At 41.4% G+C, this 17,823-nt stretch overlaps 1 protein-coding gene across 1 annotated transcript in view; it reads left to right on the top strand.

The window, feature by feature from the left end:
• Window positions 1-16,064, top strand: part of LOC139530929 (protein VAC14 homolog) — a 40,262-nt gene extending 24,198 nt beyond the window's left edge. The window contains exons 3-6 of the mRNA XM_071327743.1: window positions 14,087-14,205; window positions 14,321-14,400; window positions 14,516-14,661; window positions 14,792-16,064. Coding sequence (XP_071183844.1) covers window positions 14,087-14,205; window positions 14,321-14,400; window positions 14,516-14,640 — 324 coding nt within the window. The 3' untranslated portion in view covers window positions 14,641-14,661; window positions 14,792-16,064. The remainder of the gene's footprint in view (window positions 1-14,086; window positions 14,206-14,320; window positions 14,401-14,515; window positions 14,662-14,791) is intronic.
• Window positions 16,065-17,823: the final 1,759 nt, after the last annotated feature.

Genomic DNA, 17,823 nt, shown 5'->3' with positions numbered 1-17,823 from the left:
ATGTATGGTGCAATCATAGAACAGAGGCCATAAGTCTCTAAGTATGAATGCCTCACAGAAAGTAGGCAGAAACCTGAACCAGGACGAGAGGTTCTGTGTCTGATGATCCAAGGGGACCAGAAGGACCTCTCCCAGTGATACCAGGAGATCTGGTCTACGTTCGAGTGTTCCGGAGGAAGTGGGATCAACCGAGGAGAGAAGGACCATATGAGGTGGGCAAAGCAACAAGAACGGCCGTCCAAGTGAAAGGAAGCTAGAGGTGGTACCATCTGAACCACTGCAGCTGAGTCCCAACAGAGAGAAGGATACAACCACATAGAGATGAGGACACAGAGGATGCTGATTCACCAGGAGGGAGCCCGGAGGGAGCAGGAGCAGCGGAAACGATTGAGACGCCAGAGAGGAGCCAAGAAAACAGCAAATGAAGTGAAAGCCAAAATACGACAAGTGCACCGACTAATGCACCCAGAAGAGGAGGAGAGGCCTCACAAGGCACAGAATGAGAACATCTTTTCCCTAAAAATTGAAACCTTCCAGATGGAAGTTAAGTCCGGCCTGAGGAGGGAGCCTCAGGTGAAGAAAGAGGAGGAAAAGTCCCGCAAGCTGAAGAAAATGGGGATTTCCCCACAATTGACTTTTAAACTTTTGAATGGTCTTCTTTACAGACAATTGATGTTAGAACAACAAAAGAATAATGACATTGACATAACAGAAGTAATAGTGAATGCTAGTATAGAAACAACAGACTAATGCACAATCAAGATGTATGGTGGAAGCAGGAAGAGAAGAAAGGAATCAGTCGAACAATCCAAAAAGACTGACAAGGTTAGAATCTCTGTTCCACCTCAACTTATAACAGAAGCAGGAGAACTGAAGTCTATCTCAATCATAAGGATCAAACCCTTACCGGAGATGGCACTCTGTGGATGGACACATCACCAAACAAAGGGACAAGTCGTTTGGGATCCGAAAGGATGTGACCTGACATTAATCAAAGAAAAAGACAAGAGGGTGCTCATCATGTATCAGATTAAACCAGTTGAAGGTGAAGAATTAATAGTTGAAATAGCAAGAACAACAGTGACCAAAGGGAGTAGCACCATGGTCATTAAGATTGATCCTACCCCTGCACCTGAACAGGAAGAACCTGTGACAACAACAAGGGTGGCGGCTGCTGTGACGACCACAGTAGCTACCACTAAGATGACATCGACCTCCCTTACCAAGCAGATCACTGTACCCACAAAGCAACCTGAGACATCAGAGTCAGGAGTTTTTTACTGACATTTGGAACTTTCTGATAAACTCTAATGATCTACCTCAAGATAAGAACATTGAAAAAGCGACAGAATTAGATATATTAGAACCACTCAAGGACAGCACACGAGAAGAAGTAGTGAAGAACGAGTGGTACAAATGGGCTAAGTATATGGCAAACAAACACAGAATGGACAATTGTATTTTGTGTAGAAAATCACATTTGTCTGATCTTTTAATAGTTTCTGAACTGTCATCATTTAAAAACTGTGTAAGTTGGACAAAGGACCATTGTACCAATAGAAAGTATTCTATTCCCTTGTGTGACATAGAATATAGGATTGCTCTGGGTAAGCACTAGGGGTATAACTATGTTGAATAAGACCATGTTGGGAGACAATGATTGTGATGCCTATAACATTAGGACTGAATTAACTGTACCTCAATTAGACAGAGGTACCGTGATTGAAGGAAAATATGAATGTTTTTACAGACACCACACCGAAGGAATTGATGTAGGAAACACCACAGTAGAAGTGATACTATTTGGGTGTTAGAGAATGTGGGAGTTCGTAAAAGTAATGATAAAGGGTTGATTATGAATAGAAAAGGGTTGTGTGGTCACATAACTCAGGTTGCACCGTCTCTCACTATGCTAAAGAATCAAGACAGAGGTATTGCGGATAATTTCTGGATGTGTGGAAAAAACAAATTGTTGAATGTATTGCCTAATGAATGGATTGGTCTTTGTGTCTTAGTAAGAGCAATTCAACAGGTTACCATTATTAAATCACCCCACGATGACTATGTTAATTCTAGAGTTAAAAGGAAGTATGAGGAAGACCCTGAGGTATACCTTGATGCAATTGGCCAGCCTAGAGGTGTACCTCGAGAGTTCAAGGCAAGAGATGAAGTTAAATCAGGATTTGAATCTATGTTTTTGTGGATAACACCAAATAAAAATTTAGAGTGGATTAATTATATATATTATAACCAACAGATGTTCATTAACTATACTGATTCGGCTCCAACGGCGTTGGGGGAACAGGTACAGGCTACCAGTAAAATGACTTGGCGAAATAGACAGGCTCTCCATTGGCTCTTAGCGGAGAAGGGTGGAGTTTGTGTCATGTTTGGGGATGACTGTTGCACCTTTATTCCCAATATTGCTATGGACAAACTCAAAGGATTATGAGCAGAAGTAAAGGCTAATGCTGGTTTAGACTCCCTTGTATGGGATTGGTTAGACCTAGCGTTAGGAAAGTGGGGAGCCATGTTTGCTAGGATGGCCATCGTGTTGGAAGGAGGGTTATTGACTCTGGGTATTGCAGTTTGTTGTGTTATACCCCTGGTAAAGTTAATTGTGGTTCAGACAACAGTTAAACAGATGTCTGTAATGAGAGTTGACTCTCCTGTGGTGATTGATCTTGTACCAGGAAGCCCAGGCAATTATACCAATAAGTATGGAAAGCCTTGCAATGCGGTTGGAGGACCTCTTGACTGCCCTTTGGTAACCCTAACTGTCTCTATGAAGTGATTGGGGGGGGTGGTCATGCGTGTCACGATTTTCGTAAGGATGGTTTCCATGTATATGTTAAATTACCCAGTTCAGATGAATGTTTACTTATACATGTCCACAAAAAGTGTCATTTGCGTCACAATTGCAAGTGGTGTACAAAAATTCATGAGGATGGTCATAACCATCACCCGGAACCTTTTTTCTGTGCCAAGTGTCAAAGAGGAGATTGTTTTATTTGTAAGGATGAGGACTGTGCTTCTAGATAATGGGGTTTAGCATTTTTATTTTGCCTAATGCTTTGTGTTCTTTGTATGTTTCTTTGAATTTTTATATATATATCGATGAACATATATATATTTTCTTTTCCTTTCAATTAGTTTTGCCTTCTAAAATTAGGATCATTTTACAAACACATGTTAGGTGACAGAGGGTATTCCGGTTACAAGTGTCTATGGACCATGTCTTTAATCATTTCACAAAGGTTGGTAGGTGTCTGCAAGGGAGGATGTTGTTGAAATGTTTGGTCTAGTTAGGTTTTCTTTAATGTTTCTGATTGGATCTTTTACTCTTATGAATATTGGAGATGTTTGGTCTAGTTGGTTTATATGCTTCACTTTGTTTTTATTTTTTGTATTTTCTTGTTTATCATAGGTATTTTCATTTACTATCCCAAAGTCTTATTTGTATCATTTATGTGGCTAAATAGCCCCAGAGGGGGGATTGTAGTAGTAACATAAGGCAACTGGATGCTAATGGTAGAAGAGACATAGTCTGCCAATTCCAATAAGGACATACCAGAGAGGCGCCTGGAGCAGTTGGACACACTAAGGATGGGGGAGACTAGAACAAAGAGTGCATTGATTTAGTGGTGAAGGGAAGGGGCATGGGGTCTGTTGACACACTGGGATAGAGGGTCCGGCCACCATTATAAACTGATTGAAGGCAGATGGTGGTGAATGACTTCATAGGGGATGGACATAATACTATGTGGGTATAAATATAGGAAATGGACTGCTGGGAGGTGTGTGTTCCGCGGGGTGTGTTCCGCGGGGACATGCCAGTTGGCTGTACAGTTGTAATAAAGAGCATGTTTGAATTTACAAGTTCTGATAAGCGTTGTATTTGAAATGATTTTCCACGACAATTGTTATTTTTTTACTGCTGCTCTGTAATTACTTGTTACTTTTATCTCTTGTTCTTATCCATATATTTTTTGGAAACTGCAGTGTTGGTTAGGGGCTCGTAAGTAAGCATGTCATGCTCATGCCAAGCCCCATGGCTGGCCCCATGTATTTGTAACATTTTGTGATTTAAGTCTTAAGATGTTCAGCCGTTTACATATTAACAGATATGCAAGGCTATACATTTGCTAAATACACACAAATTGCTTTATCCTCTTTTCTCCACTCAGTGAGTCACTTCTACAACACTGATCGCTTGAGAGTTTTTTGTTGTTGTAGATGCTCCAAAAAGACTGAACCACCAATGCTTAGCTGTGGAGAAAAAGGGTCCCTCTGTTTCTGAACAAGAGAAGAATGCCACATCACAGCAGGGTTGGAAAGGGGGGAGGGGTTTGTGGAAAAGGGAGGCAGGCAGCTGCAGAAGTTAGTTTGGTGGAATGAACGAGTAGACCTGCAGAGAGAGAGGCTAGAGGCTGTTTGGCTGTGCTCTCAGACGTTGGGAACTGAGGTGGATCGGTCACAATAAATGTTTGTTTATTAGTTTACATGGAGCTTGTTCAGGCACAGCTAAATACATTTCCTGTACTTCCCCTGACCTAGCTGTGCATGGTGTCCTCTATAGCAGGGTTTCCCAAACTCGGTCTTGGGGCCCCCCGAATGCACGTTTTGGTTATTGCCCAAGCACTACACAGCTGCTTCAAATAACCAACTCATCATCAAGCTTTGATTATTTTAATCCATTGTGTAGTGCTAGGGAAAAAAATAAACGTGGACCGAGAGGGGACCCCAGGACCGAGCTCGAGAAACCCTGCTCTAGAACAGTTTTCAACCTTGATGGGTTAAAAGAAATGTATGGCACTCCTAAATAGGCCCTATTCATTTGTTTAGTGGTAATGACCTCAATCTCATCTGATCCATATACTGCAAATCATCTATTTTCTGTAACAGATGTTTTTATAGATTAAATAGGGTTTATTTGAACTATTTTCGTAGATCCTTAGTCATAATTTTTGTATTTGTGTGTACCCCTTTAAAAAATATATATTAAGTTGATGTTTGTGCCCCGCGGAAATCGAATTAGCATAATACAAAAATCCCCATTAAAATCTGTCAGTTTAATACGGACCCCCCCCTCCCGGATCCGGGATCATCCTCATCAGAAAAGCTGACTAGCATAGCCTAGCGCCACAGGGATATTATATAATATAATTTCATGAAATCACAAGTCCAATACAGCAAATGAAAGATAAACATCTTGTGAATCCAGCCAACATTTCCGATTTTTAAAATGTTTTACAGCGAAAACATAATATATATTTATGTTAGCTCACCACAATAGCCAAACACACAACGCCATTTTTTCACCGCAAAATAGCTTTCACAAAACCCACAAATAGAGATCAAATTAATCACTAACCTTTGAACACTAACCTTTGACAGTCTTATGACATGTTATACAATACATTTATGTTTTGTTCGAAAATGTGCATATTTATAGGTATAAATCGTAGTTTTACATTGCAGCCATAGTCACAAATGGCACCAAAACAGCCATAATAATTACAGAGAGCAACGTGAAATACATAAATACTCATCATAAAACTTTTATGAAAAATACATGTTGTACAGCAAATGAAAGATAAACATCTTGTGAATCCAGCCAATATTTCCGATTTATTAAGTGTTTTACAGCGAAAACAACATATATTTATGTTAGCTCACCACAATAGCCCAAAACACAACGCCATTTTTTCACCGTAAAGATAGCTTTCACAAAACCCACAAATAGAGATAAAATGAATCACTAACCTTTAAACAACTTCATCAGATAACAGTCTTATGACATCATGTTATACAATACATTTGTTTTTTTCGAAAATGTGCATATTTATAGCTACAAATCTGGGTTTTACAACGCAGCCATCGTCACAAATAGCACCAAACTGTCCGGAGAAATTTTGGAGAGTCACGTAATCTAACAGAAAAACTCATCATAAACTTTGCTGAAAAATACATGTTGGACAGATATTAAAGATACACTGGTTCTTAATGCAACCGCTGTGTTAGATTTAAAAAAAATAACTTTAGTAAAAAGCACAGCATACAATAATCTGAGACAGCGCTCAGCCATTCTCCGCCATGTTGGAGTCCACATATTCAACAAAAATACAAAATAACATCATAAATATTATCTTACCTTTGAGTCCTAGTTCCACAAATCGTAGTTTTGTTTTAGAATGTCCATTTCTTCTGTCGAATTAGTAACTTTGGCTAGCATAATGGTGCTCACGTGTCCATGAACGTTTGGCGCATGGAACGCAAAATTCCAAAAGTCAAAATAAAAGTTGAATAAACTGGTCAAACTCAGTTGAAAATCCATCTTTATGATGTTTTTCTCATATGTATCCAATAACGTCCCAGACGGAGCATTTCTTCGTGTCTACCTAACGCATTGCAGAAAATGATATGGTGCTCCCAGGTGCGCAGCAAAATACTGCCAATATGGCTGACGTGTCACTCCAAAAGCTCTCATTCAGTCCCACATCAGGCTAGACACCTCATTCAACGTTCTACTGCCTGTTGACATCTAGTGGAAGGCGTATGAAGTGCATACATATCCATAAATACAAGGCAATTGAATAGGCGAGGCCTGTCACAGAGAATTTTCACTTTCTGTTTGGAACTTTGCCTGCCAAATGAGTTCTGTTTTACTCACAGATATAATTCAAACAGTTTTAGAAACTTCAGAGTGTTTCCTATCCAATAATAATAATAATATGCATATCATATGATCTAGAACAGAGTACGAGGCCGTTTAATTTGGGCACTATTTTTTCCCAAAGTGGAAATGGCACCCCCTATTTCCAAGAGGTTAAGCTATAGATATCTGTATTTTTGCATTAGATGCATCTCAATTCACCGCATCTGCCGATGTCTCACTTCTGCATGTACAGTGAAAGGTGACAGAGCTAGAGCGGTGTTTGTCAGATCATGAGACATCCCGAAAATCGGTCTTCTCACAAAATCATATGTGATTTTGACCTAAAACTATTATGACACCTCTATGGAATGATGAGACTCTCATGAATACGATGGTGTTCTCCGTTTTGCTCTAGGACTCGTTTTGCTCTAGGACTTGTCTGAAGGTCCTCAGTACCAGTTGAAGAAATGTATGGAAGTATATATGTTTAGTCCCAAAAATAAGGGGTTAAATCCTTATCTGTTGTTCCATGTAGAGAATCTGATATTCAATGTGTTTGTATGGGCTAATACTGTAGCAGTAAGTCCAAATGTTTTTTTTTTTTATACTTCAAGGGGACCTTATAACAATTCCATATAGCCAGTGGTGCAAAAAGTACCCAATTGTCATACTTGAGTAAAAGTATAGATACCTTAATAGGAAGTTACTCAAGTAAAATTAAAGTCACCCAGTAAAATACTACCTGAGTAAAAGTTTTTGGTTCTAAATATACTTAAGTATCAAAAGTAAATGTAATTGCTAAAATATACTTAAGTATCAAAAGTAAAAGTAGAAGTATAAATAATTTCTAATTTCTTCTTTTAAGCAAAGCAGGCGGCACCATGTTATTGTTTTTAAAATGTATGGATAGCCAGGGGCACACAACACACATCCTTTACAAAAGATGCATTTGTGTTTAGTGAGTCCGCCAGATCAGAGGCAGAAGGGATGACCATGAGTTGTCTTGATAAGTGTGTGAATCTGTCAATTTTACTGTCCTGCAAAGCATTCAAAATGTAACGAGTACTTTTGGGTGTCAGGTAAAATGTATGGAATAAAAAGTACATTGTTATCTTTAGGAATGTAGTGAAGTAAAAGGAAAAGTCATCAAAAATATAAAAAGTACTTTAAAGTAGATACTTTAAAGTACTACTTAAGTTCTTTACACCACTGCATATAGCTTAGTACACCTGCATGTCTCGTGTGTGGGACTACTGCTTTCTGTTACACCTTACGATGCCTCAAAGGCCTCTACAGTGTTTGATCTCCCTTTAAGTGTGGATTTTTAGTATCTGCTGATGGCTTTTAGATATTAGCTGTGTTGGAGTCAGGGAACAAGGAATTTCTCAAACTCTGTTGTGCCCGTTTTACCCTTCAAACTTCTTCTTCCTCATTCCAATCCGTTGCTGTAGCTTCTCCCACTCTCGTGAGTGTGAAAAATGTTGCTAGATTCCATCTTACCCCCTCCCCTTGTGCTTCTCTGCCTGTGTGTGCAGTTGCTGTGACTGTTGCACAGACAGCTTCATTTGCAGAATTGAGTGAGAAAAGACGCTAAATACTATAAAACTCGAGACAACTGGAAGCAGAATTTGTCGCTAGCATCTTTTACAAGTAATAGTCTCTGGCGAGGTCTGAAGACATGACAAATATAGCGACAGTCGCTAAATCGTTAACACTAGGCTCTAGATTCTATTTCTGTTCATTTCACCCCTCCTGTGATGTGAAGGAGATGCAGGGGCATATGTGCAGAGTTTTCTTTCCAATGGTGCCAATTATATGCATATCCTGACTTCAGGGCCTGAGCTACAGGCAGTTTACTTTGGGCACTTCATTCAGACAGGAAGTGGAGAAAAAAGGGGCCTAGCCCTAAGAAGTTAAGAAGTTTTAAGAATAATAAAACAGCAACTATGTATACGTACCACAAATGTTTTCTAGTATCGAAAAAGTAACAACGTTTCGGTAGACTGTGCAACACTACGTTGTACATAAGGTCCAAACGGAATTTGCCGCCTTGCTGGAAACTTACGGGGGGGTTAAGTGTCTTGAGCAAGACCACAATGGCAGGCGATGGCATTTGACACCAGCAACCCTAAGGTTTGCCAGCTCACTTCCCGACAGAGTTTACCCATCAGACCATTTATACGCCCTTCCATGGGCTACCTTTGGAGTGTATGTGGACATGAACCATTATGCATTTCAGGAGATCCCAGGATTGGTGCCGATTAGTGTCAGGACTGGCCATGACACATTTTACAATGAAACATGTAAAAATTTATGACTACAAAATTAACAAGATGAGCAGGGTAATCAGAATATAAAAAGTTCAACATTTTGACTCAGCCAAAACCTAAAAATAAATGGTCCCACTTTTTCAAATTGAGTCATAGCGAGCTGCGGTCAACAATGACAGGATTTGGGAATAACATTGCCTTGATTAAATTCTCCTCCCTGTTCACCTTGGAATTAACTTCTCTAGGGTAGGGGGCAGCATTTTCACGTTTGGATGAAAAGCATACCCAAATTCAACTGCCAGTTACTCATCCCCAGGAGATGAGATATGCATATTATTAGTAGATTTGTATAGAAAACACTCTGAAGTTTCTAAAACTGTTTGAATCATGTCTGTGAGTATAACAGAACGTATTTAGCAGGCGAAACCCCGAGGACAAACCATTCAGATGTTTTTTTTTTGTTGAGGTCACTGTCTTTTCAATGATTTTTCATTGGGAAACCAGATTTCTAAGCAAATTGCTTGCAGTTCCTACGGCTTCCACTAGATGTCAACAGTCATGAGAAATAGGTTGAGGTTATTCCTTTGTGTAATGAAGAAATACGGCCATCTTGAAGTCGAGGCACTCCAGGTGTCCTGTACATGCGCTTCAATCAAACAGAAGGCAACATTTCGTTTTAGTCCTGTATTGAACACAGATCATCCCGTCTTCAATTTTATCGATTATTAACGTTAAAAAATACCTAAAGTTATATTACAAAAGTAGTTTGACATTTTTTGGCAAAGTTACAGGTAACCTTTGAGATATTTTGTCGTCATGTTTGAGCAAGTTGGAACCGGTGTTTTTCTGGATCAAACGCGCCAAATAAATGGACATTTTGGATATATATCGACGGAATTAATCGAACAAAAGGACCATTTGTGATGTTTATGGGACATATTGGAGTGCCAACAACAGAAACTCGTCAAAGGTAAGGCATGAATTATATTTTTATTTCTGCGTTTTGTGTCGCGCCTGCTGGGTTGAAATGTTTTCTCTCTTTTGTTTACTATAAGTGGTATGCTCAGATAATAGCATCGTATGCTTTCGCTGAAAAGCCTATTTGAATTCTGACATGTTGGCTGGATTCACAACCAGTGTAGCTTTAATTTGGTATCTTTCATGTGTGATTTAATGAAAGTTTGATTTTATAGTAATTTTCATAGTAAATAATTTTAATTTGGCGCTCTGCATTTTCTCAAGCTTTTTGCCAAGTGATACAGTAGCGTCTTGCCTAAACTCAGATTTTTGGATATAAGTATGAACTTTACCGAACAAAAAATACATGTTTTGTGTAACATGAAGTCCTATGAGTGTCATCTGATGAAGATTATCAAAGGTTAGTGATTAATTTTATCTCTATTTCTGCTTTTTGTTAATGCTTTCTTTAGCTGGAAAAATGGCTGTCTTTTTCTGTAACTTGGCTCATACCTAACATAATCGTTTGGTGTGCTTTCGTCGTAAAACCTTTTTGAAATCGGACACTTTGGCTGTCACACTGCTTGGATTTACAAGCAGTGTGACAAAAAACAACACAGAGTTACACATAGGATAAACAAAAGTGCAGTCAATAAAACAATATAAATACCTACACTCGATCCCTCCGATGTCAACAACTACAGACCAGTATCCCTTCTTTCTTTTCTCTCAAACTCTTGAACGTGCCGTCCTTGGCCAGCTCTCCCGCTATCTCTCTCAGAATGACCTTCTTGATCCAAATCAGTCAGGTTTCAAGACTAGTCATTCAACTGAGACTGCTCTTCTCTGTATCACGGAGGCGCTCCGCACTGCTAAAGCTAACTCTCTCTCCTCTGCTCTCATCCTTCTAGACCTATCGGCTGCCTTCGATACTGTGAACCATCAGATCCTCCTCTCCACCCTCTCCGAGTTGGGCATCTCCGGCGCGGCCCACGCTTGGATTGCGTCCTACCTGACAGGTCGCTCCTACCAGGTGGCGTGGCGAGAATCTGTCTCCTCACCACGTGCTCTCACCACTGGTGTCCCCCAGGGCTCTGTTCTAGGCCCTCTCCTATTCTCGCTATACACCAAGTCACTTGGCTCTGTCATAACCTCACATGGTCTCTCCTATCATTGCTATGCAGACGACACACAATTAATCTTCTCCTTTCCCCCTTCTGATGACCAGGTGGCGAATCGCATCTCTGCATGTCTGGCAGACATATCAGTGTGGATGACGGATCACCACCTCAAGCTGAACCTCGGCAAGACGGAGCTGCTCTTCCTCCCGGGGAAGGACTGCCCGTTCCATGATCTCGCCATCACGGTTGACAACTCCATTGTGTCCTCCTCCCAGAGCGCTAAGAACCTTGGCGTGATCCTGGACAACACCCTGTCGCTCTCAACTAACATCAAGGCGGTGGCCCGTTCCTGTAGGTTCATGCTCTACAACATCCGCAGAGTACGACCCTGCCTCACACAGGAAGCGGCGCAGGTCCTAATCCAGGCACTTGTCATCTCCCGTCTGGATTACTGCAACTCGCTGTTGGCTGGGCTCCCTGCCTGTGCCATTAAACCCCTACAACTCATCCAGAACGCCGCAGCCCGTCTGGTGTTCAACCTTCCCAAGTTCTCTCACGTCACCCCGCTCCTCCGCTCTCTCCACTGGCTTCCAGTTGAAGCTCGCATCCGCTACAAGACCATGGTGCTTGCCTACGGAGCTGTGAGGGGAACGGCACCTCAGTACCTCCAGGCTCTGATCAGGCCCTACACCCAAACAAGGGCACTGCGTTCATCCACCTCTGGCCTGCTCGCCTCCCTACCACTGAGGAAGTACAGTTCCCGCTCAGCCCAGTCAAAACTGTTCGCTGCTCTGGCCCCCCAATGGTGGAACAAACTCCCTCACGACGCCAGGACAGCGGAGTCAATCACCACCTTCCGGAGACACCTGAAACCCCACCTCTTTAAGGAATACCTAGGATAGGATAAAGTAATCCTTCTCACCCCCCCCCCCCCTTAAAAGATTTAGATGCACTATTGTAAAGTGGCTGTTCCACTGGATGTCATAAGGTGAATGCACCAATTTGTAAGTCGCTCTGGATAAGAGCGTCTGCTAAATGACTTAAATGTAAATGTAAATATCTATATACAGTGTGTGCAAATGGAGTAAGGAGGTAAGGCAATAAATAGGACGTAGTAGCGAAGTAATTACAATTGAGCAAATTATCACTGAAGTGATAGATGTGCAGATGATGATCTGCAAGTACAAATGCTGGTGTGCAAAAGAGCAAAAAATTTAATAAAAACAATATGGGTATGAGGTAGGTAGTTGGGTGGGCTATTTACAGATGGGCTATGTAGAGCTGCAGCGATCGGTAAGCTGCTCAGATAGCTGATGCTTAACCTGTTGAGGACAGAGGGCGCTGTTTTCACTTTGGGGGAAAATCGTGCCCAATTTAAACGGCCTCGTACTCAATTCTTGCTCGTACAATATGCATATTATTATTACTATTGGATAGAAAATACTCTCTAGTTTCTAAAACCGTTTGAATTATATCTGTGAGTAAAACAGAACTCATTTGGCACAAACTTCCTGACCAGGAAGTGGAAAGTCTGAAAACGATGCTCTGTTCTAGGGCCTGCCTATAAATGGGCATGATACGTATTAGTATACATGCACGTCATACACCTTCCCCTAGATGTCAAGAGGCAGTGAGAGAAGAAATTGAGTGTTTATCTTGGTCTGAGGTGGAATAAATCCTCTTGGAATGACGTGTCACCCATTTCCTGTTTTCTGGAAAGCGCGAGGATGGACCTGGAATTGCTTTCTGAAATGCTGTCGTTATAGGCGACTACTATCTCCGGCTTTGATTTTATTTGATACATGTGACAATATCATCGTAAAGTATGTTTTTTCAATATAGTTTTATTAGATTATTGAAATTTGGCTGAAAGTGGAGGAGAGATTGACTTCATCCCTACTTTTATTTATGAGTGGTTGTTGAATGCACCGAGCTGTCTGTCTAAACTACTGGCACACAGCTCGGACACCCATGCATACCCCACAAAACATGCCACAAGAGGTCTCTTCACAGTTCCCAAGTCCAGAACAGACTATGGGAGGTACACAGTACTACATTGAGCAATGACTACATGGAGCTCTATTCCACATCAAGTAACTGACGCAAGCAGTAAAATTAGATTTAAAAAACAGATTAAATAACACCTTATGGAACAGCGGAGACTGTGAAGCAACACAAACATTGACACAGGCACACACACACACACACACACACACACACACACACACACACACACACACAATAACATACGCACTATACATACACATGGATTTAGTACTCTAGATATGTGGTAGTGGTGGAGTAGGGGCCTGAGGGCACACAGAGTATTGTGAAATCTGTGAATGTATTGTAATGTTTTTAAAACTGCCTTAATTTTGCTGGGCCCCGGGAAGAGTAGCTTCTGCTTTGGCAGCAGCTAATGGGGATCCATAATAAATACAAAATACAGTCCTGTCGATGAGAATGGGTGCATGCTCGGCCCTCCTTTTCCTGTAGTCCACGATAATCTCCTTTGTGTTGATCACGTTGAGGGAGAGGTTGTTATCCTGGGACCACACTGCCGGGTCTCTGACCTCTTCCCTATAGGCCGTCTCATCGTTGTCGGTGATCAGGCCTACCACTGTTGTGTCGTCGGCAAACTTAATGATGGTGTTGGAGTCGTGCTTGGCCATGCAGTTATGGGTGAACAGAGAGTAGAGACGGGACTGAGCACGCACCCATGAGGGGCCCCAGTGTTGAGGATCAGCATGGCAGATGTGTTATTACCTACACTTACCACCTGGGGGCGGCCCATCAGGAAGTCCAGGATCAAGTTGCAGAGGGAGGTGTTTAGTGCCTTAGCTTAGGGATGAGCTTTGAGGGCACTATGGTGTTGAAAGCAGAGCTGTAATATCTGAGGGGATGATACTGTATGGCTGGCCACCTGGATCTGGGTCATTTTCAATTCAGGAAGTTTCCAAATAAAACAAATTAAGAATTGGTTAAAAGTGACAGAGGACTTGAATTTCAGTGAATCTATTGAATGAATTGAGTTGTAATGTGTGTCTGGTGCCCATGTGTGTGTCTGGCTCCCCCTGCAGGAGAGCAATGCCCTGTTCTGCTGTCTGTACCGCTCCTGGTGTCACAACCCTGTGGCCACCTTGTCCCACTGCTTCCTGACAAAGAACTATCGCCATGCCTACGACCTCATCCGGAAGTTGTATCCTTTCTGCTTGTCTTTGATATACATTTTGCATATCAGTATTATTGCACCTCATAGTGTATGTCTATTGGTGTGTATATTCTACTATATTTCCTTTATGTTAGCCATGTAGTGGTGACTTGGAGGTGACTGTGGAATTCCTCATGGAAGTGGACAAGCTCGTTCAGTTGATCAAGAGCTCCATCTTTACCTGTGAGTCTCACAGCATCAATATTAGACCTGAACACACACACTGAACCGCATCACACGAACCGCATCACACAGCACTACACACACACCTGTCTCTCATCTTTCTGTGTTTGTCTAGATTTACATCTTCAGCTGCTGGATGTGGAGAACAATCCGTACCTGATCAAGGCCCTGTACGGCCTGCTGATGCTGCTGCTTCAGAGACTTCCAGCTTCTCTCTCACCGCCTGCGCTGTATGCCTAACCCAGAGCTCATGAGGACAGTGTGAGTAGTACTAATGATTTTGTTAATGTGGTGTGCCTACAGTGTGCAGCATTCCATTCCCATGGCCACTGCCACTACAATATTATTCCCTATACAGTTATTTATTTCATCCCCATGTTTTTGGTTTCAGGGATAAGTCGAAGTACATTGAGTCTAAGTCTGTTAGCATCAAGCTTCCGGCATACGCTTACATGGATTACAATGACCTGTTGCACCACTTTGACCGGGTGCAGAGCAAACATCTGGAGGTGCGCCACCAGCGCTCAAGTCGTGCCAATCACCCAGACAGGAAGTTGGTGCTGTGACACGGTGGGACAGACTTTGACCCCTGAGGCAGGGCACTGCGTCAAGCCTTCACCCACGGATGGAGACGCAAACACCCCAACCAACCGCTAACTTAAAGGACTGATTGAAAACTGCTCACCACTCATATAGGAGCACCTTGTGCCTTTGAAAATACTGTAGGCATGAAGAACATTGAGTGGATTTTCTTTTTTAAACAATCGTTTTTTTAAAGGGATACTTTGGGATTTTGACAATGAGGCCCTTTATCTACTTCCCCAGAGTCAGATGAACTCGTGGATACCATTTAAGAATTGTAAGCATGCTAGCAGATAACTATAGACTTTCAGTCATTGCGCTAATGCTAGTTAGCATTGGCTCGCAAAACTACCGCTAACTTCCTTCATATTGGACACACACATAAAAATTGTATCCACGAGTTCATTTGACTCTGGGGAAGTAGATAAAGGCCTCATTTTCCAAAATCCAGAAGCATCCCTTTAAGTGTTTTTTGTTGAGTAGCATACATAAACTCTCATGCAGACACTGCCCATACCTTCCTGTTTAACCCTGCTGGGACATTAGTTTAGGCCCACCCAACCCTAGTTGTGAGAAGTGAGAGGACCTTATTGTGACTGGAGGACAATCCAAACTTGAATTCAGGGCAGGGGAAACCGCTTGTATCGTTTGTCGTAAAAACAAACACTTTTTTTCTTACTATTTAAAAGGCTTGTTACTTGGCAAGCTCATATTCCGCAATGGTCCCAAAAGCCCTGTATGATGGAGACAGCACGATTATGCTCCTCAGACTAGTTTTATGCTCTTTCTGTTGCTCAAAGCTTAACTGGACACTCCCTTACCTGAATTCAAGTCATTCTTCGTGAACAGTGTTAAAACCTCTCTTTTGCCCCCCAATCCATCCATCCATCCTTCCCCTCTCTCACATTCTAATTTCATACTCCTCTCTTCAGCCAGTCTCTTCCCTTCACTGACAGCCTTTTTCTCTTTCAAACGCTTGTTACCTTCCTCTTCTTATTGCTAACATCTGCTTTCTGGGCAACCCTTCTGCAGACAGATGTCTTATCAAGTGAATCTTTAAAAAATAAAGTGGACTATGTGTAATAATTTTACTTTCCATTAGCTCGTATACTCTATGCATCAGTTTCTGAACAGTAGGTGGCGTCAGTCATACTTTTTGGATAGTGATTGATCTGTGGCAGGTGTTATGTAGATTCCCAATAAATAATTTACACAACTACACTTTTAGCCCATTTAAGATACAAGGAATTAGAAGCAAGTTTAATTCAGATTGCCATTAGCTTTTGCCGAAGCGATTCTTCCTGGGGTCCACAAAACAAAACACTGAAACAGTTACAGCCAACATACCACTATCCTCACTCTGTATGTAGCTAGCTGACAATGTTTTGTCATACAGTAGCTAGCAGCCAGAGCAGTAACAAGTGGGACAGGACCAAACAGGTGGGAGCTCATGTTAGACAAGAATGATGACATGGTATGTCAGTTCCTATGAATATGCAGGGTTTGTTTACAGCTGATGTGCTTCAGTGATGCCGCCCAGACCTATAGCAACAAGCAAAGGAAGAGCTCCAACTCGTTAGTCTTTGAAGTTAACGTGTCTCCTGTGAGACACCCCAATAAAAGAGCATTTCTTTGATCTGGAGTTCTTTTGAACACACCCTCTATGCAATGTCGGCAACTGCGCAGTGCGACATCTTATCACATAAATGCCATACACGTGACAAGTCAAATTACCACACCTGCCTCCCACAGCTACAACTCATTGAGTGACAAAATCATACGTGGTTGAATAGACAATATCCTCATTTGTAATGGTGCCAAAAGGATTCTAGCAGCTGATATGGACCATAGAGCAAGGCACCTCATGACAACTTTTGACATCCATTGTATTTCACAAATCTGTGAAATCCAGTTGATATTTACAGAATGTAATTGCAGTGTTAGCTTAAGCCCTGTGGAGTTACTTGTCCTCATTATAAAGATGTAATCCCAGAAATGTTAAGGATGTTTGAACAAAAATCAAATGGTATTTCCTCACACCTAGTGCATTCATGAGTGAAGGGCCTTATTGAAGGGATCTGTAACCTGAAAACTATCCATTATTGACAGAGGTTTGAAAGTAATTGGTCTAACTTCCAAAACTCAATTCCACCAAAACAGGCTGAAATTTCAGCCGTTCTTTTCAAAACTGCATTATTTTCACATTATTCCAACCTCAGTGTGGAAATGTATATAGAACACAGAAAAACCTTGATTGCACTGGGCCTTTAACATGCAGTTTTTCCCAACACTGCTTTGGCTTCACAAATCTGAAAGATTTAATTAAATTAAAGTGCATTTACTACTAAAGAACAAAGCAAGTAATGAGACCCCTGCAGATGCATTTAAACCAACTAAAGAAAGATTTCTCTAACTTAGGTTGAGTGTAACGCATATTGGATACTCTTGACACGCAAATCCCCTAAAGCTTTAAGAGCCATGTTGAGACCAAGTTTCTTACTGATCAGAGCAAATAGCCCACATAGTTAATAGACAAAGGACCTCCAGTGAAATATAGAATTATTTATTAGTAATCAAAGTGCTGTAGAGAATTGAAGTCCATGGTCAGGAGATCGCCGAGCCTGTCAGATACAAAGTATAGTTAATATAGTACACAATAAGGTACAGCAAAACTGGAATACCTTTAGACCATAAGAAACCAGATCCCATATTCATCAAGTGTCTCCGAGTAAGAGTGCTGATCTAGGATGAGGTCCCCATTGTCCATTCATTATAATCTAAAACCAATCCCAGATCACCACTCTTACTCTGCTTTATGAATGTGCTCAGAATTACATGTGA

This window comes from Salvelinus alpinus, chromosome 9 (genome assembly GCF_045679555.1).
Source record: "Salvelinus alpinus chromosome 9, SLU_Salpinus.1, whole genome shotgun sequence".
NCBI classification, from domain to species: Eukaryota; Metazoa; Chordata; class Actinopteri; order Salmoniformes; family Salmonidae; genus Salvelinus; species Salvelinus alpinus.
The sequence above is the reverse complement of the archived record's forward strand: the minus strand, read 5'-3'. Positions and strand labels throughout refer to the sequence as shown.